The 23,886-nt window shown below is 36.0% G+C and overlaps 1 protein-coding gene across 5 annotated transcripts in view; it reads left to right on the top strand.

The window, feature by feature from the left end:
• The window catches only part of Prp40 (pre-mRNA processing factor 40), a 406,566-nt gene that overhangs the window by 357,535 nt on the left and 25,145 nt on the right, over positions 1-23,886 (top strand). For all 5 annotated transcript variants that reach the window (XR_016548451.1, XM_090394274.1, XM_090394270.1 and 2 more), the window contains one exon: positions 855-998. Coding sequence is in view for 4 of the 5 variants with exons in the window: in XM_090394274.1 (XP_090250400.1) it covers positions 855-998 (144 nt within the window). In the remaining variant the exon portion in view is untranslated. The remainder of the gene's footprint in view (positions 1-854; positions 999-23,886) is intronic.

Here is a 23,886-nt window from a genome sequence, read left to right as displayed (position 1 = left end):
TTTCAACTCATTCTGTTATAAGAAAATCATTACTCTTCAAGACTTATCCAATGGATAATGGCAGATAACTTCTGATGACTATTTTCAGTTATTACTCATTTGAAAAGATAGAATTTGTGACTGAATGTATATTGAATCTCTTTTCATGTGCAAGCTGAGCTGCGAAAATCACTTCCAGAACAAATGGCTAGTGAATCATGCAATTAGGATACATAATGCATTTGCCTTGTAGCCTTAACTGCTTTGGCATTAATTTTAAGCAATCTAAACCCACAGAACAGTAATTTCTTAAGAAAAATTATGGCAGGCATTTGATTTTTTCTTTCACTTTCATTTATGAGTTATTGCAGTAATTTAATTTAAAAGCATAGTGTTTATATAACCTTAATGCTGTTTTGATTTTTATATACCCAATTTCCCATAAATTCTGTTAAATATCATGCTCTTGCACCTGTGCTCTTTTTCATAAATTCAGATTTTTACATTATTGCCATGATGGAAATTCAGCATTAGCTATGTTAATCTTTTACAAAATTTATATCTTATCCTCTAAACCTATTTATAAGTTGTATACTGAAGTTGTGCTTGTAAGCACAGCACCTCATTCTTAGAAAATAACAAGCTTTTTTTGTTGTTGTTGATGGTGGTTCCTTTTACTAATTGCATTGTCATTCTTTATTCTATTTCCTCCCCATCGTTTAACCTTTTAAAATGGTAAAAGTAGTTTGGTTACCCTGCGTAAATATAAATCAAAATGTTCTATAAAAATAGTTAGTTCCCGTGGTAATTCACACCTAAAGGTTCTTAGTGATCATTCATATGAAACACAAACATATTAACTGCACTTCCTACAGCCATCATCAGCATCAGAGGTAGATTCAGATCATGAACATAAAGACAAAAGTAGAAAGGTGAAGAAATCTACCCACAGTCGAAGTAGGAGTAAAAGTAGGAGTCCCACTCGAGAAGAAGGAGAAGTAGATAATCATCAAGAAAAGGTTAGTCTGTCATGATATTTTGTATTTCTGTTGTTGATATTATTATTATAGCATCTGTAAAGATTAGTTTATTTAATTCCTTACAAATTTAAAATTTTTAAAATTTGTATAGTTATATAAATGGATTTTATATTTTGAATCAGATATATAATTTCATACAATTCCTGCCAAATGTCATTGTTAGTTCCTTTCAGCTTTTTCACCTGAATAATGTAGTTTCCATCCTATTATTGTTAAACTTAAACATGTGAAAGAGTGGGTCTCAAAATGGCAGACCAGATATTGATGGTGTTGCAACACAATTTACCCTAGAGTAATCCTTATTGTAAAGGGGGGGGGGGTAACTGGTTTCAATTATTAGCCTGATTTTTAATTAAGAATCATTACTGTTTCTATAAATGCAACCTTGTGAACTGCATTCCTGTAATACAGAATCCCACTTATGATTAGTCCAGTCATCCTGAAATTTTTATTAAGGAAATCTGCAAGACTTCAAATTTTAATATTAAAAACATTTGCTAAGAGGCAAGCTGATTCATACATTGATAGTTTTGTTCTGTAGTGAAAGATATTTGAAAAACAATATATTAATATATCAGGGTATAAATTTTGGATATTCTTGTTCTGTCATTCTAATTATTATGAGCAAAGTATACAAAAAATATATTATTATTTATTATGATTTTTTTTAATGTTTATTGATTCATTTATTTGCAAAGACATTTTGACAAATCTCTTGATAAAAGAAACGTAAGCTTTGCTCACCTATCACAGAACTTTTTTTAATATCACTCATGTAAGACACAGACATGTAAGTTGCAAAATGTGTAGAACATCCTTGCGATAGATGGGCAGTAATATATGTTATAGTTGTAGAAAGTTTTCCCTCTGGTTAGAAATTTAATTTCACTTTAATTTCATTTGCTTACCATGTGTAAGCAAATGAAGTTTGTACATGAAATATCTTCATGACTAGGCTACTTGTATATACAAGATGATGACTTTGCATCAGTTGCCTTAGTATCCCATAATGCAAAGCATGTTTCCTTTTCAGAAGTGCATATTGCAATGCATTGCGGAAAATGTCACTACACAGACCAGTTTTCCTTTATTGAGGTAATACACTTTTATTCCCAAATTAAAACACTAAATGGCGTGATATGTAAGACCATTTGAAAAAATGGTCTTACATATCACATTTCGATGGTGCAGAGTGAGCACGTTGTGTGTTTTGGTTTGAGAAAACAAAGTCTGCAACACAAATTCAGATGAATTTTCACACAATACAATACCGCAAAGAATCTCCTAGTAGGTGCACAACTACATGTGGCATGAGAATTTTATAGAAACAGGCTGTTCTGTGTGTCATCCAAGATCAACAGGAAGGCCGTGTGCTGTTGTGAAAGAAGTTCAGGAAAGTTTCCAGAGAAGCTGGAAAGTCAACCAGGCAGGTGTCTCGTCAAATTGGAATTCCACATGCGACTGTGTGGCATGTTTTGCGACAGCATCTACATTTAATGCCCTGCAAATTTACCCTTGTACAACATTTGAACAAAGATGATAAGAAGATATACCAGGATTTCTCTACAGAAATTATCAGTAGGATAAAACAAAATGGGCATTTTCACTTAAGTGGGCAAGTAAATACTCAGAATTTAGGGATGCAAAAATACACATGCCATCATAGAGCATGCTTGCTGCACCCCAAAGACTAATGATTTTTGCTCCACAAGCAAGAAGAACGTGTATGGACCAGTCTTTTTTTCGGAGTCTACCATTACTGGTGATGCATATCTGGACATGCTACAAGGGTACCTAATACCACACTTAGACAATGATGACCACGACAGATTCTTACATTTCCAGCAAGACAGAGCATCTCATTACCTGACAGATGTAAGGTTATATCTTGACACCTGTTTTCCAAGCAGATGGATTGATAGAGGGGAGCGTGTAGCATTGCCACTGACTTTTCCTGACTTTACACCATTAGATTTTTTCTTGTGGGGCTTTGTGAAAGATCGAGTGATTGTACCACCACTACCAGCCAATTTTGATTAGCTGCGTTCCAGAATTACTGCCGCTATTGCTGAAGTTATGCAGTACTTATGCTCTGGCACATGTGTGGCAGGAAATTGATTACAGATGGGATGTCTGCAGAATTATGAGAGGCAGTCTTATCAAGTCATATCAAGCTTGAACTGTCTGTGTTGAAACTTCAAGTGTTACGTTACATTTGTACAGTAATAAAAATTGTTCATCTATTGTCATTCAAATATCCCCTGATATTATATGTGTGTGTGTGTAATACACTTTTTTACTACTTGTATATGAGAAATATATGACGTCTGCATTAATTAACCTTGTTATCTCTTCTGAATTTAGCACCTGCTAATGAGACATCAGTGAAGGTCAAACCAGCCTCGGTACAATACAAACAATAATATGACATGTTTGTATAACTTGAGTCTCAGCTCAGGAAAGATACCACAGAAATGGAAGAAATGTGATAGTTCCATTGTACAAGAATGGTGTAAAAATCGTGTGACTACAGAAATAGGTAGACAGACAAGCTGGATTCTACAAACATCATCATGAGTTTACTAAAGGAAGTTTATGTTTTAGCAATTTGCTCATACTTTAGGACAATGCTATGACCAAGATGGATAAAGGGAATGTATATACTATGATATATGATACTTTTAGATGCCTTAGTAAGTCATTTGATAGAATAATACATAAAGGCTGTTTCACAAACTGGAGAATATGGGTTTTGAATATGAACTCTTCATTTGGATAAGTGGATAGACAGATATCAAAAAATTGGTGTACCCCAGGGTTCAGTTCTTGGCCATTGTTGTTCAATTTATACATTAATGATATTAGCATAAGCAAGCAATTAGCATAGCAAACAAACCCCAACTCAACATCACCAGAGTTAAAGATCGGTACTATCAACATAAGAAGCCTGAATGGCAAAGAAATGGAGCTAGCTGAGGAATTAGATAAGTACCAGATCGACATAATAGGGGTGACTGAAACAAAAAAGACCAAAACTGGTGAGATCTTTCTGGGCAATAAATACAAAATGTTATATTCAGGCAATGACAATCAAGGAAAAGAAGGAGTAGCCATAGTATTCAACACAAAATATGAGGCAATCTTCTTGAATAGCAGTCAGTCTCAAGTAGAGTAATGTGGGCAAATATGAGAATGGTGAACTGAACAATGAGACTTATTTGTGCCTATGGTCCCACAGAAGGTTCTACTAAGGTAGAAGTGGAGTAATTTTTTGACGCTTCAGAAAAAGCAACTGACACAATGAAAAAGGAAAAGTTGGTCCTTGTTGGGGATCTAAATAGCAGAGTAGGAAATGATTGTGAGACATACAAAAATATTTTGGGAAAATTTGGAGAAAAGAGCAAAGCTAATAATAATGGCAAATATCTGTTGGATTTCTGCTCAGAACATGGACTGGTTATTACTAACACCATGTTCCAACATAAAAATGTACACAAATTCACATGGAGAGGAGAGGCAAGGAATAAGAAAAGTCTCATTGACTATGCTATTGTTGATAGTGATGTTTTCTCCCTGGTGCAGGACACCAGAGTGTACAGAGGATTTGAAATTGGAAGCGATCACTATTTAGTCTTGAGCAGGATAAAATTGAATTTCATATTGAAAAGAATGACATGTAAGAAAGTTTTAAAGCGAATAAAAGTTGAGCAGCTCACAGATGTGAACTTTAGACTAAAATACACAAAGATTATTGAAGAAAAAGTGAAAGAGTTTGAGAACAGGAATCAAACCTTGGCAATTCAGTGGCAAACTCTGAAGAAAACATTGATTGATTCTGCCAGAGAGGCATGTGGTGAGGTTGTCTGCAAGGATAAAAAAATCAGAACTCCCTGGTGGACACAGGAAGTTAAAGAGGCAGTGAAAGAAAAGAAGAAAGCATATCAAAAGTTCCTGTCAAATAAGTCAGCTTGTGCTCTTAGAGAATACAGAGACAAATGCAAGAATGCTAAACAATATGTAAAACTAGCTAAACAAAAGTTATGGAAGGACTTTGGCAAGAATATAGAAAATAAATATCAAGAAGGTGGCAAAATATTCTGGAGGTTGTTGAAGAAGCTTAGGAATGGAGGAAAGAATGCTGTAAAAGGAGTTAGAAATGATAAAGGTGACATGAAAACGGAAGAAAAAATATCCTTGAAGTATGGAGTAATTACTTTGAAAAACTGCTAAATGAAACAAGCAGTGATGACAGCACAGTGGTAAAAAACACTTAACAGGAATGCAGTCAGGAATCCATATCCATACTTGAAGTAGAAAAAGCCATCAAAGGCTTGAAATGTGGAATGGCAGCAGGAGCAGATGATATTCGACCAGAAATGCTGAAATATGGTGGTAAGAGTCTTACAGTGGCTGCACTGCATAGTTCAGAAAGCCTGGACAGAGGGATTGGAGTAGAGTAGAGCTCTCATAGTACCGATGATTGGAGTAGAGCTCTCATAGTACCCATATATAAAAAGGGAAATAAAACTGAATGTGAGAATTACAGAGGTATTTCCCTACTGAGTATTCCTGGCAAGAACTACGCAAGTATACTTGAGAAACGGTTGAGAAGAATTGTGGAAGAAAAGCTTGGTGAAGAACAAGCTGGAATCAGGCCAAATAGAGGCTGTCAGGATCCGATCTTCACTTTACGACAAATAGTGGAGAAATCATGAGAATATAACAAAGATCTGTATTTAAGTTTTGTCGATCTGGAAAAGACATATGACAAGGTGCCAAGAGAGAAGCTATTCAATACGCTACAGTTATATGGTGTCAATGGGGCATTATATCAAGCAATATTTAGTCTTTATTTGAGTTGTAAGTCAGCAGTTAGAATTGAAGGAAGTAGAGGAAGATGGTTTAATGTTAAATCTGGTGTGAGACAAGGATGTACATTATTCCCTCTGTTATTCATTATCTATGTGGATCACATTATGAAGGAAAGTGGTATTAAACATGATATCAAAATTGGAGATGTTAATATCAGCTTTATGCGGATGATATTATACTTCTAAATAAATCCGCTACAAGTCTGCAGGATTCTCTGACTAAATTGAGTAGATGTTGTAATAGATATGGTATGAAAGTCAGCAATAAAAAGACAAAGACAATGAAAATAGGCAGAATCATTGAAAATGTCAACTGTATTGTGAATGGAGAACGTGTGGAAGAATGATTTGATGATGACATTTCAGCTACTTAGGCACGATTTTTACTGAAGATGGTAAATTAAATATAGAAATAGACAACAGAATCAGCAAAGCTGGTACGGTAGGAAGTCAATTGAATTAATTCATATGGAATAAGAGAGAAATTAGTCAGAACACTAAATTAGCTGTATACAAGATAGTGTTCAAACCAGTTTTAACTTATGGATCTGAGAGCTGGGTCAGAAGTAAAACATTTGACCAAAGACTAGAGACCCCAGATATGAGAGTCCTGAGAAAGATTATAGGCGTGAACAGATGGAATCAATGGCAGTATCATATTAAAAATGAGGATATTAGGAAAGAACTTGACATTGTCAACATCCAGGAATGCGTTAGCAGAGCTAATCTCAGGTGGTATGGTCACTTAAACAGAATGGGCGAAGAAAGATTAGCAAAACAAGTGCTCTCTGCCAGGTTGGCAGGAAAAACAACCCAGAGGAAGACCAAGATATAGGTGGATTGATACGGTACAAAGTGCCTTAGATGATAGAAATATAAGATCTGATAATGGAGGCTTGACAAGTAATAGACTGATTTGGAGGAAAATTGTAGATAGGAAGTTAGTAATGATGTAATTTTTTTCATGTAGTACTATCATATCCTGTACACCCCTTGAGGGTACATGGCAGGAATTTGATGATGATATTAGCATGGATCTAACAGGAGATGTGCAATTGTTTGCTGATTGAATAGGCTGGAAATATGGACAAATGAAAATGGCTGTCAGTTTATTGTTAGTAAATGTAGTTATGCATTTTGGTGTGTGTGTGAGATGAAATTTCTAATGGCATATTATATTAGCGAAGTTATGCGACAAGAAACTGATGAGGATAGGGATCTTGATGTAATGATGGATAGGAATTTGAAGTTCAAAGGTCACATACCAAAAGTTGCAAATATAACTCAGGGTATAATTGTGATGTTTATGCAAACCTTGACATGTCTTAACCTTCATCTGTCTGGCAAAAGATATTGCAAGACCCAGACCTGTTTGGTTCATTTTGTGTTGAGGGATCAGTTCTATGGTCATCCTTGAAATGTAAGGATAAGGAAGTCATTTTGCCTCTTTATAAGATCACACCTGCAAATTTGGTCTCCAGGGTTCCAAGGGGATAAAGAAAAGTTACAAAGATTATATTGGGATTATGGAATTTAGATTATGAGGAAAGATTGCAAGTATGTGGACGACAGACTCTGGGTTAACAGGAGAAAGAGGGGTGATATGATAGAGGTCTATAAACTTCTGAATTGGTGTTATAGGATATCATCTGACAAAATTTTTTGTCATATGGAAGGTAGGGAGAGAACATGGGGAAGGGCTTCCAGGAGTTAAGTTTGTTTGCAGTGAAGAAAGGGCTAAGAGCTAGGTTTTTCACTCACAGAGTAGTGAGTGCATCTCATTTGAATGAGTTTAAAGGAATGTATAACAGCTGGTGAAGGTGATGCCTTCCTCGATGAGTTCTTGACATCCAGATGTCTTAGATAATAATAATAATATATGCCATAAGTCAGTAAGTTATAAATGGTTATAAAAATAAAACAGGTGAAATAAAAACCTAAGAAAAAGATATCCCATTACTTTATCAGTCCTTCAAAAACAGCAGCAGGGATTCTTTTGTCTGATGTTTCAGCAGGCCAAACAGGAGAAAGCCACTTTGGGCAAGATCATTGCTGTAAGGTGGATGTTGCGAGTTTCCCACGTGAAGTTCTTTAGTTTTCTCCAGGGTTCCTATAGCTGTATGAGGTCTCACACTGTCATGCCGAAACAATACACTTCTTGTCAGTAAGTAGGCCTGGACATTTTCAACAAATTGCATTCCAAAGCTTCAATGAAATTTCACGCCATTAACATTTTTACCATTCTTTTTAAAAATGAGCCAGCAGTACACCCTGGGAGTCCCAAAAGACTAAGATTAAGCTTTCCTAGAAGTTCAAGTTTATGATGGCATAAACTTGAACTTCTTGCTTGCTGGTGAAGTGAGATGTTTCCATTGTATTGAATCACACTTTAATTCAGGATGGCAATAGTGAACCCACAATTCATTCCGTATAACAATCCTGCTTAACGTGTCTTATCCTTCATCTGCCCAGCAGGAGAGATATTGCAAGGCCAGACCATGGGAACACTTTATTGCACTTGCTACACTGTCATTATCTGCCTGTTATCCCAGATCACCTGTTCCACTCATCTTACATGGAACAGATTAGTCTTCATTTCATCTTAAGGACTGGTTGAAAAGCTTCCCTGCAAAATTTTTGGCTACAATTGTGAACTGTTATGCATATTGAACACCACGTTAAGTCATAGTCATCACACTCCTTCCTTTTGAGTGGTGATGATGACATGCTTATGTGTGTTCTATGGTGTCAGACTTACCATCAGTCATATTTTAATTGACTGTCCTCATTTCATAAATGAATGCAGTCACTATTTTAGTTGTATTCATAATCTGTCTGAGCCCTATACACTTAGTCAGATTTTATCAGACTCATCGTCTCTCTCTTTTTTTTTTTAATTTTTACAGAAAATCAATATTTTTCACCGTAAGTAGACTGTTTACATTATTTTTATTTATACAGAGTTTTACCTTATATAATGTGACCCTTATTGCCACATTATAATAATAATATATGACCATAATAATAATTGTGTCATAAAAGTCTAGACAAGCAAACAAACAAACAAGGCTACAAAACATGCACATTGGCATCTACTAAATGCACTGTAATCATCCTAGTTCGTGCTCCTACCTAGTGATGCATACTGAAAACCATTCACTTCCAATTCATTTTTTCTGCTTTGTTTGTAACTTACTTACAGACTTTCTCCTTGTATGCTGTATATTGTATATAATGTATGAACATTATACTAGATAATGTAGATAACAAGAAAATTATATTGTTTTAATTCTTTACACAAGCATGAGCAAACAGAAGTTTGCATGAGAAGTGTCTTCACAAATTAGGCTATGTATATATGGAGGAAGATGACTTGATATCAGATTGTCCTATATTGTCAGTGTGCTCTGTATCAAGTAATACATACCACACTGAATTACTACCCAGACTACTTTTGACCTTTATTGAAGTTTCATCCATGGATAATATGCATTTTGTCACTTATATGTGTAAAATATGACTTCTACATTAATTGAGCTCTTATTGCATTCAATGTAGCTCAAACTGATGAGCTACACCCATGAAATGATCTCCAAAATGCATAGCAATATATAGATACACATCCAAAGCTCACATTGATAAGCTGTGCCCATGAAGTGATTCCCAAAATGTATAGCAATATAGACACATCTGAAGGTAAGTGTACATATGTATGTTTGTATGTATGCTGAGCTAATGGAACCTTCTGATGTGAAGCCATCTGCCTCCAATAGAAAAGAAATTATATTCTTGTTTTAATCCTATAAGCAAACAAAATTTGTGCATGGGATATCTCTTCACGACCAGGCTACTTGTATATAGAGGCTGTTGACTTCACATCGGTTGCCTAAGTCTCCCATAATATGTATTAGATAGCAAAACACACTTCCTTCTTGACACATTGTGATGCATCATGGGAAGGATCACTACCCAGACTGGTTTTGACCTTTATTGAGGTCTGCTGAGTGAGAGCTAGACGCAGCAAGATGCTAAGGTTAAATTAATAAAGAAATCATTTGTTTTCTATGTGTAAGTAGTAGAATGATAATTACCATATTTTTAAAATGCTCTCAATTAGAGATGAGATAGTTGTGGAAAGTTTTTTCACTTTGTCATCATCAAATTCCTGACATGTACCCTGAAGGGGTGTACAGGATATGATAGTATTACATGAAAAATTTACATCATTACTAACTTCCTATCTACAATTTTCCTCCAAATCAGTCTATTACTTGTCAAGACTCCAATATTATCGTTATCAGATCTTATATTTCTATCGTCTAAGGCACATTGTACCGTATCAATCCACCTATATCTTGATCTTCCTCTGGGTCGTTTTCCTGCCAACCTGGCAGAGAACACTTGTTTTGCTAATATTTTCTCGCCCATTCTGTTTAAGTGACCATACCATCTGAGATTAGCTCTGCTAATGCATTCCTGGATGCCGACAATGTCAAGTTCTTTCGTAATATCTTCGTTTTTAATATGATATCGCCATTGATGCCATCTGTTCACGCCTCTAATCTTTCTTTCTCAGGACTCTCATATCTGCGGTCTCTAGCCTTTGGTCAAAGTGTTTTACTTCTGACCCAGCTCTCTGATCCTTAAGGTAAAACTGGTTTGAACACTGTCTTGTATACAGCTAACTTAGTGTTCCGACTAATTTCTCTCTTATTCCATATGAATTTATTCAATTGACTTCCTACCATACCAGCTTTTGATTCTGTTGTCTATTTCCATATTTAATTTACCATCTTCAGGAAAAAGCATGCCTAAGTAGCTGAAATGTTTTACTTGTTCCACAGGTTCTCCGTTCACAACGCAGTTGACATTTTCAACGATTCTACCTATTTTCATTGTCTTCGTCTTTTTAATGCTGACCTTCATACCATATCTATTACAATAGTTATTCAATTTAGTCAGGGACTTTTGCAAACTTGTAGCGGATTTATTTAGAAGTATAACATTGTCTGCATAAAGCAAAGAGCCGACATTAACATCTTCAATTTTGATATCATGTTTAATACCACTTTCCTTCATAATGTGATCCATATAGATAATGGATCACATTATCTATATGGGGATAATGTACATCCTTGTCTCACACAAGATTTAACATTAAACCATCTTCCTGTACTTCCTTCAATTCTAACTGAAGACTTACAGCTCAAATATAGACTAAGTATTGCTTGATATAATGCTCCATTGAAGCCATATAACTGTAGTGTATTGAACAGCTTCTCTCTTGGCACCTTGTCATATGTCTTTTCCAGATCGACAAAACTTAAATACAGATCTTTGTTATATTCCCATGCTTTCTCAACTATTTGTCGTAAAGTGAAGATCTGATCCTGACATCCTCTATTTGGCCAGAATCCATCTTGTTCTTCACCAAGCTTTTCTTCCACAATTCTTCTCAACCGTTTCTCAAGCACACTTGCATAGATCTTGCCAGGAACACTCAGTAGGGAAATACCTCTGTAATTCTCACATTCAGTTTTATTTCCCTTTTTATATATGGGTACTATTAGAGCTCTACTCCAATCATTGAGAATTCGTCCCTCTGTCCAGGCTTTTTGAACTATGCAGTGCAGCCACTGCAAGACTTTTATACCGAATGATAAATGCACGTAAACACAAGAAAAATATTTAATTAACCAAATATTTCGGTCTGGAAATAGCAGACCATCTTCAGTGGTATTACAAGAACAGTTTTAAAAAATACAAGCTAGAATACTAACAATAGATCGTTAAAAATAGAACACGCCGCGTGATGTTATATCACTAAGTATCATCATCATCATCATCAAATTCCTGCCATGTACCCTCAAGAGGTGTACAGGATATGACAGTACTACATGAAAAAATTACATCATTACTAACTTCCTATCTACAATTTTCCTCCAATTCAGTCTGTTACTTGTCAAGACTCCAACATTATCAGATCTTATATTTCTATCGTCTAAGGCACTTTGTACCGTATCAATCCACCTATATCTTGGTCTTCCTCTGGGTCGTTTTCCTGCCAACCTGGCAGAGAACACTTGTTTTGCTAATCTTTCCTCTCCCATTCTATTTAAGTGACCATACCATCTGAGATTAGCTCTGCTAATGCATTCCTGGATGCTGACAATGTCAAGTTCTTTCCTAATATCCTCATTTTTAATATGATATTGCCATTGATGCCATCTGTTCACACCTCTAATCTTTCTCAGAACTCTCATATCGGCGGTCTCTAGTCTTTGGTCAAGTGTTTTACTTCTGACCCAGCTCTCAGATCCATAAGTTAAAATTGGTTTGAACACAGTCTTGTATACAGCTAATTTAGTGTTCCGACTAATTTCTTTCTTATTCCATATGAATTTATTCAATTGACTTCCCACGATACCAGCTTTGCTGATTCTGTTGTTTATTTCTATATTTAGTTTACCATCTTCAGTAAAAATTGTGCCTAAGTAGCTGAAATGTTTTACTTGTTCCACAGGTTCTCCATTCACAACACAGTTGACATTTTCAATGATTCTGCCTATTTTCATTGTCTTTGTCTTTTTATTGCTGACCTTCATACCATATCTATTACAACAGCTATTCAATTTAGTCAGAGAATCTTGCAGACTTGTACCGGATTTATTTAGAAGTATAACATCATCCGCATAAAGCAAAGAGCTGACATTAACATCTCCAATTTTGATATCAGGTTTAATACCACATTCCTTCATAATGTGATCCATATAGATAATGAATAACAGAGGGGATAATGTACATCCTTGTCTCACACCAGATTTAACATTAAACCATCTTCCTGTACTTCCTTCAATTCTAACTGCTGACTCACATCTCAAATAAAGACTAAGTATTGCTTGATATAATGCCCCATTGACACCATATAACTGCAGCATATTGAATGGCTTCTCTCTTGGCACCTTGTCATATGCGTTTTCCAAATCGACAAAACTTAAATACAGATCTTTGTTATATTCCCATGCTTTCTCGACTATTTGTCGTAAAGTGAAGATCTGATCCTGACAGCCTCTATTTGGCCTGAATCCAGCTTGTTCTTCACCAAGCTTTTCTTCCACAATTCTTCTCAACCGTTTCTCAAGTATACTTGCATAGGTCTTGCCAGGAACACTCAGTAGGGAAATACCTCTGTAATTCTCACATTCAGTTTTATTTCCCTTTTTATATATGGGTACTATGAGAGCTCTACTCCAATCATCGGGAATTTGTCCCTCTGTCCAGGCTTTCTGAACTATGCAGTGCAGCCACTGTAAGACTCTTATACCACCATATTTCAGCATTTCTGGTTGAATATCATCTACTCCTGCTGCCTTTCCACATTTCAAGCCTTTGATGGCTTTTTCTACTTCAAGTATGGATATGTATTCCTGACTGCATGCCTGGTCAGTGTTTTTTATCACTGTGCTGTCATCACTGCTTGTTTCATTTAGCAGTTTTTCAAAGTAATTACTCCATACTTCAAGGATATCTTTTTCTCCTGTTTTCATTTCACCTTTATCATCTCTAATTCCTTTTACAGCACTCTTTCCTCCATTCCTAAGCTTCTTCAACAACCTCCAGAATATTTTGCCACTTTCTTGATATTTATTTTCTATATTCTTGCCAAAGTCCTCCCATGACTTTTGTTTAGCTAGTTTTACACACAGTTTAGCATTCTTACATTTGTCTCTGTATTCTGTAAGAGTAAAAGCTGACTTATTTGCCATTAACTTTTGATATGCTTTCTTCTTTTCCTTCACTGCCTCTTTAACTTCCTGTGTCCACCAGGGAGTTCTGATTTTTTTATCTTTGCACACAACCTCACCACATGCCTCTCTGGCAGAATCAATCAATGTTTCCTTCAGAGTTTGCCACTGAATCTCCAAGGTTTGATTCCTGTTCTCAAACTCTTTCATTTTCTTTTCAATAATATTTCTGTATTTTAGTCTACAGTTTACATCTGAGAGCTGCTCAACTTTTATTCGCTTTAAAACTTTCTTACATGTTATTCTTTTCAATATGAAATTCAATTTTATCCTGCTCAAGACTAAATAGTGATCACTTCCAATTTCAAATCCTCTGTACACTCTGGTGTCCTGCACCAGGGAGAAAACATCACTATCAACAATAACATAGTCAATGAGACTTTTCTTATTCCTAGCCTCTTCTCTCTATGTGAATTTGTGTACATTTTTATGTTGGAACATGGTGTTAGTAATAACCAGTCCATGTCCTGAGCAGAAATCCAACAGATATTTGCCATTATTATTAGCTTTGCTCTTTTCTCCAAATTTTCCCAAAATATTTTTGTATGTCTCACAATCATTTCCTACTCTACTATTTAGATCCCCAAGAAGGACCAATTTTTCCTTTTTCGTTGTGTCAGTTGCTTTTTCTAAAGCCTCAAAAAATTCCTCCACTTCTACCTTAGTAGAACCTTCTGTGGGACCATAGGCACAAATAAGTCTCATTGTCCAGTTCCCCATTCTCATATTTGCCCACATTACTCTACTTGAGACTGACTGCCATTCAAGAAGATTAGCCTCGTATTTTGTGTTGAATACTATGGCTACTCCTTCTTTTCCTTGATTGTTATTGCCTGAATATAACATTTTGTATTTATTGCTCAGAAAGATCTCACCAGTTTTGGTCTTTTTTGTTTCAGTCACCCCTATTATGTCGATCTGGTACTTATCTAATTCCTCAGCTAGCTCCATTTCTTTGCCATTCAGGCTTCTTACGTTGATAGTACCGATCTTTAACTCTGGTGATGTTGAGTTGGGGTTTGTTTTCAGATTTGTTCCAGTAGCTGACTTTTCGCTGTTCGCCCTGGTTCCCTGGCGAAAACAACGGGGGCCTTGTTTAACCGGGCGACGCCCCAGCCGGCATGAAATTTTGTCATGTCGTACCATCATTTTTTATTTTGGTTTAACTAATAAGAATACAATTTGGTCGGCTAAATCCCAGATTGCCAGCCCATCCTCGTTCGTTCAGTATCAAAGTAGATACCCAACAGGGTGCACCACGAGAAGGTGAGGATTGGACATTAGGTCAGAAGCCCTGGTCGGTTCTCCGCATTCCTTTAAAGGCTATGTGGAGGTCTCCTCTCAGTTATACAGCTTTGACCCTTAAGCACCCCTAAGCACCTAAGCTTTGCTTAGGTGCTTAGGTGCTTTGCCATAAGCTTTGACCCTTAAGCACCCCTTATCACTAAGTATTAAGTATAAAATGGAACATTTTGAAGTAGAGACATGATTGGGGGAAAAAAAAAAAAATTAATGAGTAATCTTGATTAGACTTTCCCAGATTTTTGATATACATATACAGTCATTACGATTCAGGTTGGGACGATGGAGTAAGGCCTCCACGCTTTCCTTGAACAAACATTCGAACCTATAACGGGATCTATGTAAAAGGCGAGTTTTGGACCAACAGATGCTGTGGCCAGTTTCAATCCCGTGTGGAGCCAATCCAGACTTTTCAGGTTTGTTGTGAAGAATGGAGGATTGGTGTTCTTGGATTCTTTTTTCAAGAGAACGTCCAGTCTGTCCAAAATAGGATAGATCACAGTTGCAAGGAATTTGATAAACTCCAGGAAGAGATAACGTTGAGCGTTTGTCTTTAGGAGAAGGAAAATGAGAAGACAATTTGTTAATAGGTGAATACGTAGTTGTTAAATCATATTTCTTTAAAATTCTTGCGATAGGTTCTGAAATACCAGAGATATAAGGAATAGGCACTTGACGTATTGAAACTTTGTTGTTTTGTTGAGGATTATAAGAATTGAGAAGATGCTGAGTACTTTTTTTAGAAAAGCCATTGAGTTTCCACGTGTTGTTGGATAGTAGAAAGTTCTTTCTGTAGATAACCAAAAGTAGAACAATTAGTTTTGGTTCTTCTGATGAGACATTTTATAATTCTTGTTTTTTGACAAGGATGATGGGCTGATTCTTTAAGAATATAACGACCTGTGAACGTTGGTTTCCTGTATACTGTAGTTGTAAGAATATTTGAAGGTGACCGGATGAGGAGAATGTCTAAAAAAGATAACTAGTTGTTTTCTTCTATTTCCATAGTAGTATACTTTATACGATGATGCAAGGAATTAATACTGTTTAAAAAAGAAGGTAAAAAGTTTTTGCTGTAAGGCCAAATAGTAAATATGTCATCTATATATCTTACCCAAAAGGATGGTTGAGGGAAAATAGATGAGAAGAGGACTTTTTCCCTATCATTTTCCTTCTCCCAAAGACAAATGCTCAACTTTATCTCTTCCTGGAGTTTATCAAATTCCTTGCGACTGTGATCTATCCTATTTTGGACAGACTGGACATTCTCTTGAAAAAAGAATCCAAGAACACCAATCCTTCATTCTTCACAACAAACCTGAAAAGTCTGGATTGGCTCAACACGGGATTGAAACTGACCACAGCATCTGTTGGTCCAAGACTCACCTTTTACATAGATCCTGTTATAGGTTTTGAATGTTTGTTCAAGGAAAGTGTGGAGGCCTTACTCCATCGTTCCAACCTGAATCGTAATGACTGTATATGTATATCAAAAATCTGGGAAAGTCTAATCAAGATTACTCATTAATTTTTTTTTTTCAATCATGTCTCTACTTGAAAATGTTCCGTTTTATACTTAATACTTAGTGATATAACATCACACGGCGTGATCTATTGAATTGATCTATTGTCAGTATTCTAGCTTGTATTTTTTAAAACTGTTCTTGTAATACCACTGAAGATGGTCTGCTATTTCCAGACCAAAATATATGGTTAATTAAATATCTTTCTTGTGTTTACGTGCATTTATCATTCAGTCTTATGTCACAAGTATCCTTAAAACAGCAAAGACTTTTATACCACCATACTTCAGCATTTCTGGTCGAATATCATCTACTCCTGCTGCCTTTCCACATTTTAACCCTTTGATGGCTTTTTCTACTTCAAGTATGGATATGTATTCCTGACTGTATGCCTGTTGAGTGTTTTTTACCACTGTGCTACTGCTTGTTTCATTTAGCAATTTTTCGAAGTAATTGCTCCATACTTCAAGGATATCTTTTTCTCCTGTTTTCATGTAACCTTTATCATCTCTATCTCCTTTTACAGCACTCTTTCCTCCATTTCTAATCTTCTTTAACAACCTCCAGAATATCTTACCACCTTCTTGATATTTATTTTCTATGTTCTTGCCAAAGTCCTCCCATGACTTTTGTTTAGCTAGTTTTACACAGTGTTTAGCTTTCTTACATTTGTCTCTGTATTCTCTAAGAGCACAAGCTGACTTATTTACCAGGAACTTTTGATATGCTTTCTTCTTTTCCTTCACTGCCTCTTTAACTTCCTGTGTCCACCATGGAGTTCTGATTTTTCTATCCTTGCAGACAACCTCACCACATGCCTCTCTGGCTGAATCAATCAGGGTTTTCTTCGAGGCTTGCCACTGAATCTCCAAGGTTTGGTTCCTGTTCTCAAACTCTTTCATTTTTTCTTCAATAATCTTTGTGTATTTTAGTCTACAGTTCACATCTGAGAGCTGCTCGACTTTTATTCGCTTTAAAACTTTCTTACATATTATTCTTTTCAATACGAAATTCAATTTCATTCTGCTCAAGACTAAATGGTGATCACTTCCAATTTCAAATCTTCTATGCACCAGGGAGAAAACATCACTATCAACAATAACATAGTCAATGAGACTTTTCTTGTTCCTTGTCTCTTCTCTCCATGTGAATTTGTGCACATTTTTATGTTGGAACATGGTGTTAGTAATAACCAGTCCATGTCCTGAGCAGAAATCCAACAGATATTTGCCATTATTATTAGCTTTGCTCTTTTCTTCAAATTTTTCCTTTTTCATTCTGTCAGTTGCTTTTTCTAAAGTATCAAAAAATTCCTCCACTTCTACCTTAGTAGAACCTTCTGTGGGACCATAGGCACAAATAAGTCTCATTGTCCAATTCTCCATTCTGATATTTGCTCACATCACTGTACTTGTTACTGCCTGCCATTCAAGAAGATTAGCCTCATATTTAGTGTTGAATACTATGGCTACCCCTTCTTTTCCTTGATTGTCATTGCCTGAATATAACATTTTGTATTTATTACTCAGAAAGATCTCACCAATTTTTGTCTTTTTTGTTTCAGTCACCCCTATTATGTCGATCTGGTACTTATCTAATCCATCAGCTAGCTCCATTTCTTTGCCATTCAGGCTTCTTATGTTGATAGTACTGATCTTTAACTCTAGTGATGTTGAGTTGGGGTGTGCTTTCAGATTTGTTCCAGTAGCTGACTTTTTGCTGTTCGCCCTGGTTCCCTGGCGAAAACAACGTGGGCCTTGTTTAACCTGGCGAAGCCCCAGCCAGCATGAAATTTTGTCATGTTGTACCATCATTTTCTATATTGGTTTAAGCCAATAAGAATACAATTTGGTCAGCTAAATCCCAAATTGCCAGCCCATCCTCGTTCGTTCAGTATCCAGGTAGATACCCAACAGGGTGCACCACGAGAAGGTGAGGATTGGACATTAGGTCAGAAGCCCTGGTTGGTTCTCCGCATTCCTTTAAAATCTATGTGGAGGTCTCCTCTCAGTTATACAGCTTTGAAGTAAATTATAGTAGACAAAAAATTATGTTCGTGTGTTTTAATCCTATACCAAAGTGTAAGCTAACCAACGTACAGTCTCTCTTGGATCTAGCTCTCACTGAAGAGACTTCAATAAAGGTCCAGTCTGGGTAGTGACCCTTCTCATAATCCACAGCAATATACTTGTCTGAAAGGAAGGGTGTTTTGCATTATGCGATAATGTAATTGATATGATTGAAGTCAACAGCCTCTATGTACAAGTAGCCTAGACTTGAAAATGCTTTGTGCAAACTCTGCTTACACTTGAGTGTAGGATTAAAACAAAATGTGATTTCTTGTCTATTATAATTTACTTGATTACCAAGCAGCAGTAACAACAAGAGAGAGAGAGAGAGAGAGAGAACTTTTCACACCACCATATAAAAGTAGCTTAGTCATAAAGATGCTTTATACACAAACTGTTGTATGATCATACTTAAGTAAAGGATTAAAATAATGATAATGTTTTAATCCATTGTTTTAATAATGTTTTAATAAACATTTTATGCATATTTGTGTGTTTATTATACTAAACACTATGGAAGCTTAATGGCTAATCGCAATACATCATTTAAAAAAAAAAACGGTAAATATTTTATCATTGATATTTGTTTCCATCTTACTCCAAAGAGAATACTGTACACATCTTAAATAGTTTCACTGATAATGAACAGAATCCTACAAAAATAAATGACTACCTTCCCCATGCCTCATAAGAGAGAATTAGGATATTGACACTCGTGTATCAGAATGTGCAGTTTTGGTAGATATTTGTGTATGAAGTCGCTGCTCACTGCATCTCTTTTTGTTTTGGTGTTTTGTTCTGAATTATTAACTGTTTATTATTTTATTGTCATTAATAATGTCAGAAAAAATTCAAAGTTAGGATGCTACTTCCAGTGAAAAGGAAATTTTAAATCTGTTACACATAGATTAAAATGATTAAATTTAGTTGAATTTAGTAACAATCATATATTGAACAGTGACATAAGTGCAGGCTAAACTTACCTCGTACTACTGTTGTTACAGTTGTTTAAAACAAAGATAAAAGTTTTTAGGTGAAGGGAAAAGTGCTATAGTAGTTAATGCTGTCCATGAATGCAGCAGCTTTATTGTGGAATTGGAAGAGCTTAATGTGGTAGACTGATGGTCAAACTGCTTGGTGCATTCCCTTTAGCCAAGCTGTTCAGAATAACTTTTATTTGGTCGATAGACCAAATGAAAATTATTCTTAATTTTTCATTTGCATATCTAACATAAATGAATGCATATATATGACTGCTTAAAAACATTATTAAACCATTACACGCATCTACAAGTGAGGGGAAAAAAAAGGGCAGTGATTCGCTACATGAGGATATTTGCTATATAATGATGGTGTGGAACCTAACGTGTCATATGACTGGGGTATGCCTGTACCTGTAACTAAGATTTGAAATAACTTTTCTTATTTGCTTTCCCAAAGATGAAATCCGGCCATTCTTTGGACCAGGCTGTTTAATGTGAATCTCGGAACAGGGAGAATTCTGCAGGAATAGAAGGAATGTATGATAATTCCATTGCACAAGGGTGGTGCAAGACTGATCCAGCTATCGACCAATTAGTATCTCAGGAGTGGTGGTGAAGATTTTCGAAAAATTGGTTAGGACTCGCATTCATAAATGGGTTGACAGTGAATCTTTACTTTGCAATGAACAACATGGGTTTACTATGGGAAGGTCATGTTTTAGCAACTTGCTCATATTCTATAACAATGTTACCATTGAACTAGACAAGGAAAATGGATACCATGATACTTTTGGATTTTGGTAAGGCTTTTAACAGAATACAGCATGGCAGACTGCTGCATAAATTGGAGAAAATTGGTTTGGGTTATACAATATTAGCATGGATAAGAGGATGACTGACTGACAGATATCAAAAAGTGGTATGTGGAGGATGTGAGGCTGCAAGATTTAAGGTAACTAAGGGCAGAATGATGGTGAAGTAATTAATGCTGACATTGCTGATACTTACTGGTAGTAGTAGTATCAGCAATGTCTCTTGTTCAAAAGAATCTTTGAACAAGATTTAAGGTAACCAGTGGTGTACCACAAGGATCAGTGCTTTGTCCACTGTTATTCAATCTGTACATTAATGATATTGGGAAGGATTTGATAAGTGACATACAGCTATTTGCTGATGATGCAGTGACAGGTAGGGTAATCAGGAATGCTGCTGATATGCAGTACTTATGGGATGATTTGAATAGGCTTGAATTGTGGACATGGAAAAATGAGTGTCAGTTCAATGTAAAGTCATTCACTTTGGCGTGATTAGATATCCAATGTTGTATTATATTGGTGGGTTTTCTAGCCTAATATAATATAATATAATACTGTCGTATTATATTATATTAGGCTAGAAGAAAATATGAGGCTAGGGATCTTGGAGTGTTAATAGATAGGAAGTTGAAGTTCAGGGGTCGTGTGGCAAAGATTGTACATTGTGGCAAACATTCACATGTAAAGATAAGGATTTTATTTTGCCTCTTTACAAGGCCTTGATAAGAAGTCACTTGGACTATTGTGCACAGGTCTGGTCTCCTGGTTTCCATTGTGATTCTGATATATTGGAGAGAGTACAAAAGAGAGTGTTACAAATGATATCAGGATTACGGAATACTGATTGCGAAGACAGATTGCGAATTTGTAGACTGCAGACACTAGCAAACAGGAGAAAGAGGGGAGATATGATTGAGACTTACAAACTTCTGAAAGGGTCATACAGGATTTCAATTTATGGAGAATGGGAAATGGATGAGAGGGCATCCTTGGATGAGAATGAAGGTCACTAAGAAGAAGGTGAGGACTAGATTTTTCTCTCAAAGGGTGGTGCATGATTGGAATGGATTGCCATTGGATGTTGTGAGTGCAAGCAGTGTGAATGAATTCAAAGAATAAGTATGATAGACGGTGTGTGTGTGTGTGTGTGTAGTATGTGGCCTCTCTCGATGAGTCTCTGACTCCCTGGAGGTCTCTCTTAATAATAATAATAACAGTTTGAACTTCTTTGTTATGGAAAGTCTGCTAGATCTGCAAATAAAATACTAAACTTATATATTTATGAATCAGGGTTATATTATTTTTTTTCTAGCCCTCTGTGGAGTCAGAAGCTGCACTGTGGGGGCACTCACGGACATATGGAAAGGTGGACCAGTAGGCTATGCAGTAAGATGGAGAAAAATCATTACATTAAAAATACACTTCACTTCTTAACATGCTACTGCCATGCAAGCATTAATCAAAAGAAAAAGTAATTGGTTGATATTCTTTTTCTAGAACTGGGGATTGTAGTCCTGTGGAAATGCTTCATGGGCAACAGATACTGAGGTAAATGGAATGAAAGATTGAGTGGGAATAGAAAGTTCACTGAGTCAGCAATTGAACTGTAGGAAAATTAACACTTTCTTGTATGGTGATAACTGTGGAGTTTCCATAATTAAACACTCACATATGGCACAGTAAAATATATTATACTTTACTGTGGCACACATGCGGATGTTAAATTATTGTAGGAAGATGTTGGGCATCTGTTGTTAGATTTAGCAGAAATGGGCTATATGATGTCAGCTGAACAGTGCCCATGGAAATATCTGTAGAAGAAACGCGTTGTGGAAATGGATTGTCTTTGAGACAGTGGCTGGAGAAAATCTGTAAGAGAGGGATCATCAGTTAGCCAACTGTCCTCTTTTAATTAGCATCAAGAATTTTTAGAACTGTTTTAGGTACACCATTGCAAATATGAGAGCATAATTCAAGTAGGAAAGATTTGGGATATGACAGAGTAAGTAAGTAAGTAGCTGAAAAGTGATGTCTCAAGTGAAAAAGGATGCCAAGGCTTTTTGGAAGATGGAGATACTATAGAAGTGATGCAGTTATGGCCAGAAAGGCTGGGAAGAGGGAGTGGTGTTTTGGAAACATTAAAGGTAACTAGACCACTAAGATCAGTGGTCTAGTTACCTTATTGTTATTGTCCCACTAAGATCAGTGTATTGGGCACTTGAGATGTTTGAGCACTGCTGGGTTTGTCATATGAGGAATTGAGAGTGATGGTAAATAAAGTTTGAGATAGTGGGAAATAGTCATTTATATATACATGTATGTGTGTATATATATATATATATATATATATATATATATATATATATATATATATATATATATATATATATATGAGGAGGAAGAGGATTGGTGAAATAACAGAGCCCTGAGGATTGCCTCCAATCTGAAGAGAGAACACCCTCCACTATTACATGCAGTGAATGACTAGAGAGAGAGAGAAAAAAAAACTTGCAATCCAATTACAAAGGGAAGAAGGCAGGCCATAAGATCACAATTTGCTGACGAACCCTCAATGTCAAGCTCTATTAAATAACAGAAATGTCAAGTGCAACAGCACGGGTATCTCCAAACCTTTCAATGTTGCACGTTCGGAGGTGAGTGATGAAGACAAGGAAATCAACTGAATTTACCGGGTATCTTGAGTGACAGAATCCATTGATGATGACCATTGATCTTCTCCATTACTTTAGATAGCACTGATGCAAGAGCAGTAAATTGAATAGTTGGTATACTGGTAGAGACATCTCCTTTGTTTGGAATTGGCTGTATATGAGCTTGCTTCTGTGCTATGGGGCATATATAGACTGAGTATTATAATATAGTGTAGAAATAAATGGCAGACATTCAGGAGTGTACATCTCTTGAGCTCAAATGGTGGGATGTCATTATTGCCAGAAGTCTTTTTGATATCCATACTATTCAAGTCTTCTGATAAATTTCTGTTGAACATTGGGGGGGGGGGGGGCATGTGATGCATGCCCTGGTAAAGTTGAAAATGATTTTCCTTGGTTGCCAATGCAGAAGTGAATGAGTAGAATAATACCAGGGCATCAGCTTTATCTGCAGGTGATGTTGCAATACTGTCATCTCTCTCTCTCTCTCTCTCTGTGTGTGTGAGAGAGAGAGAGAGAGAGAGAGAGAAGTGTGTGTAGGAGATTTGTATTAAAATTCCAGTATCCCAATCCCGCAAGTTAAATTAATTAAATTTAAAGTTAAGAAGTTAATAATGTGGTATTTATGAAAGTTGTCAGTTAAATGTGTAAGTTGGGAGCAAGATGTTTTGAGATATAAATTTTGTCTTTAGCTACTGAATTCTTGCTTAGATGTAAAATAAATTTATTCAAATTAGATATTAAAGCATAATTATAATTTTGTATGAGTTTTCAAATGTTTTGTAATGTTGGTGTTGTTTGTATCTAGACAAACATTGTTTATGAAT

Source organism: Typopeltis vanoorti, chromosome 6, assembly GCF_054136105.1.
Source record: "Typopeltis vanoorti isolate ZY-2024b chromosome 6, IOZ_Tvanoo_1.0, whole genome shotgun sequence".
Classification (NCBI taxonomy): Eukaryota; Metazoa; Arthropoda; class Arachnida; order Uropygi; family Thelyphonidae; genus Typopeltis; species Typopeltis vanoorti.
Note: the sequence above shows the minus strand (reverse complement) of the source record. Positions and strands in the feature narration are given on the sequence as shown.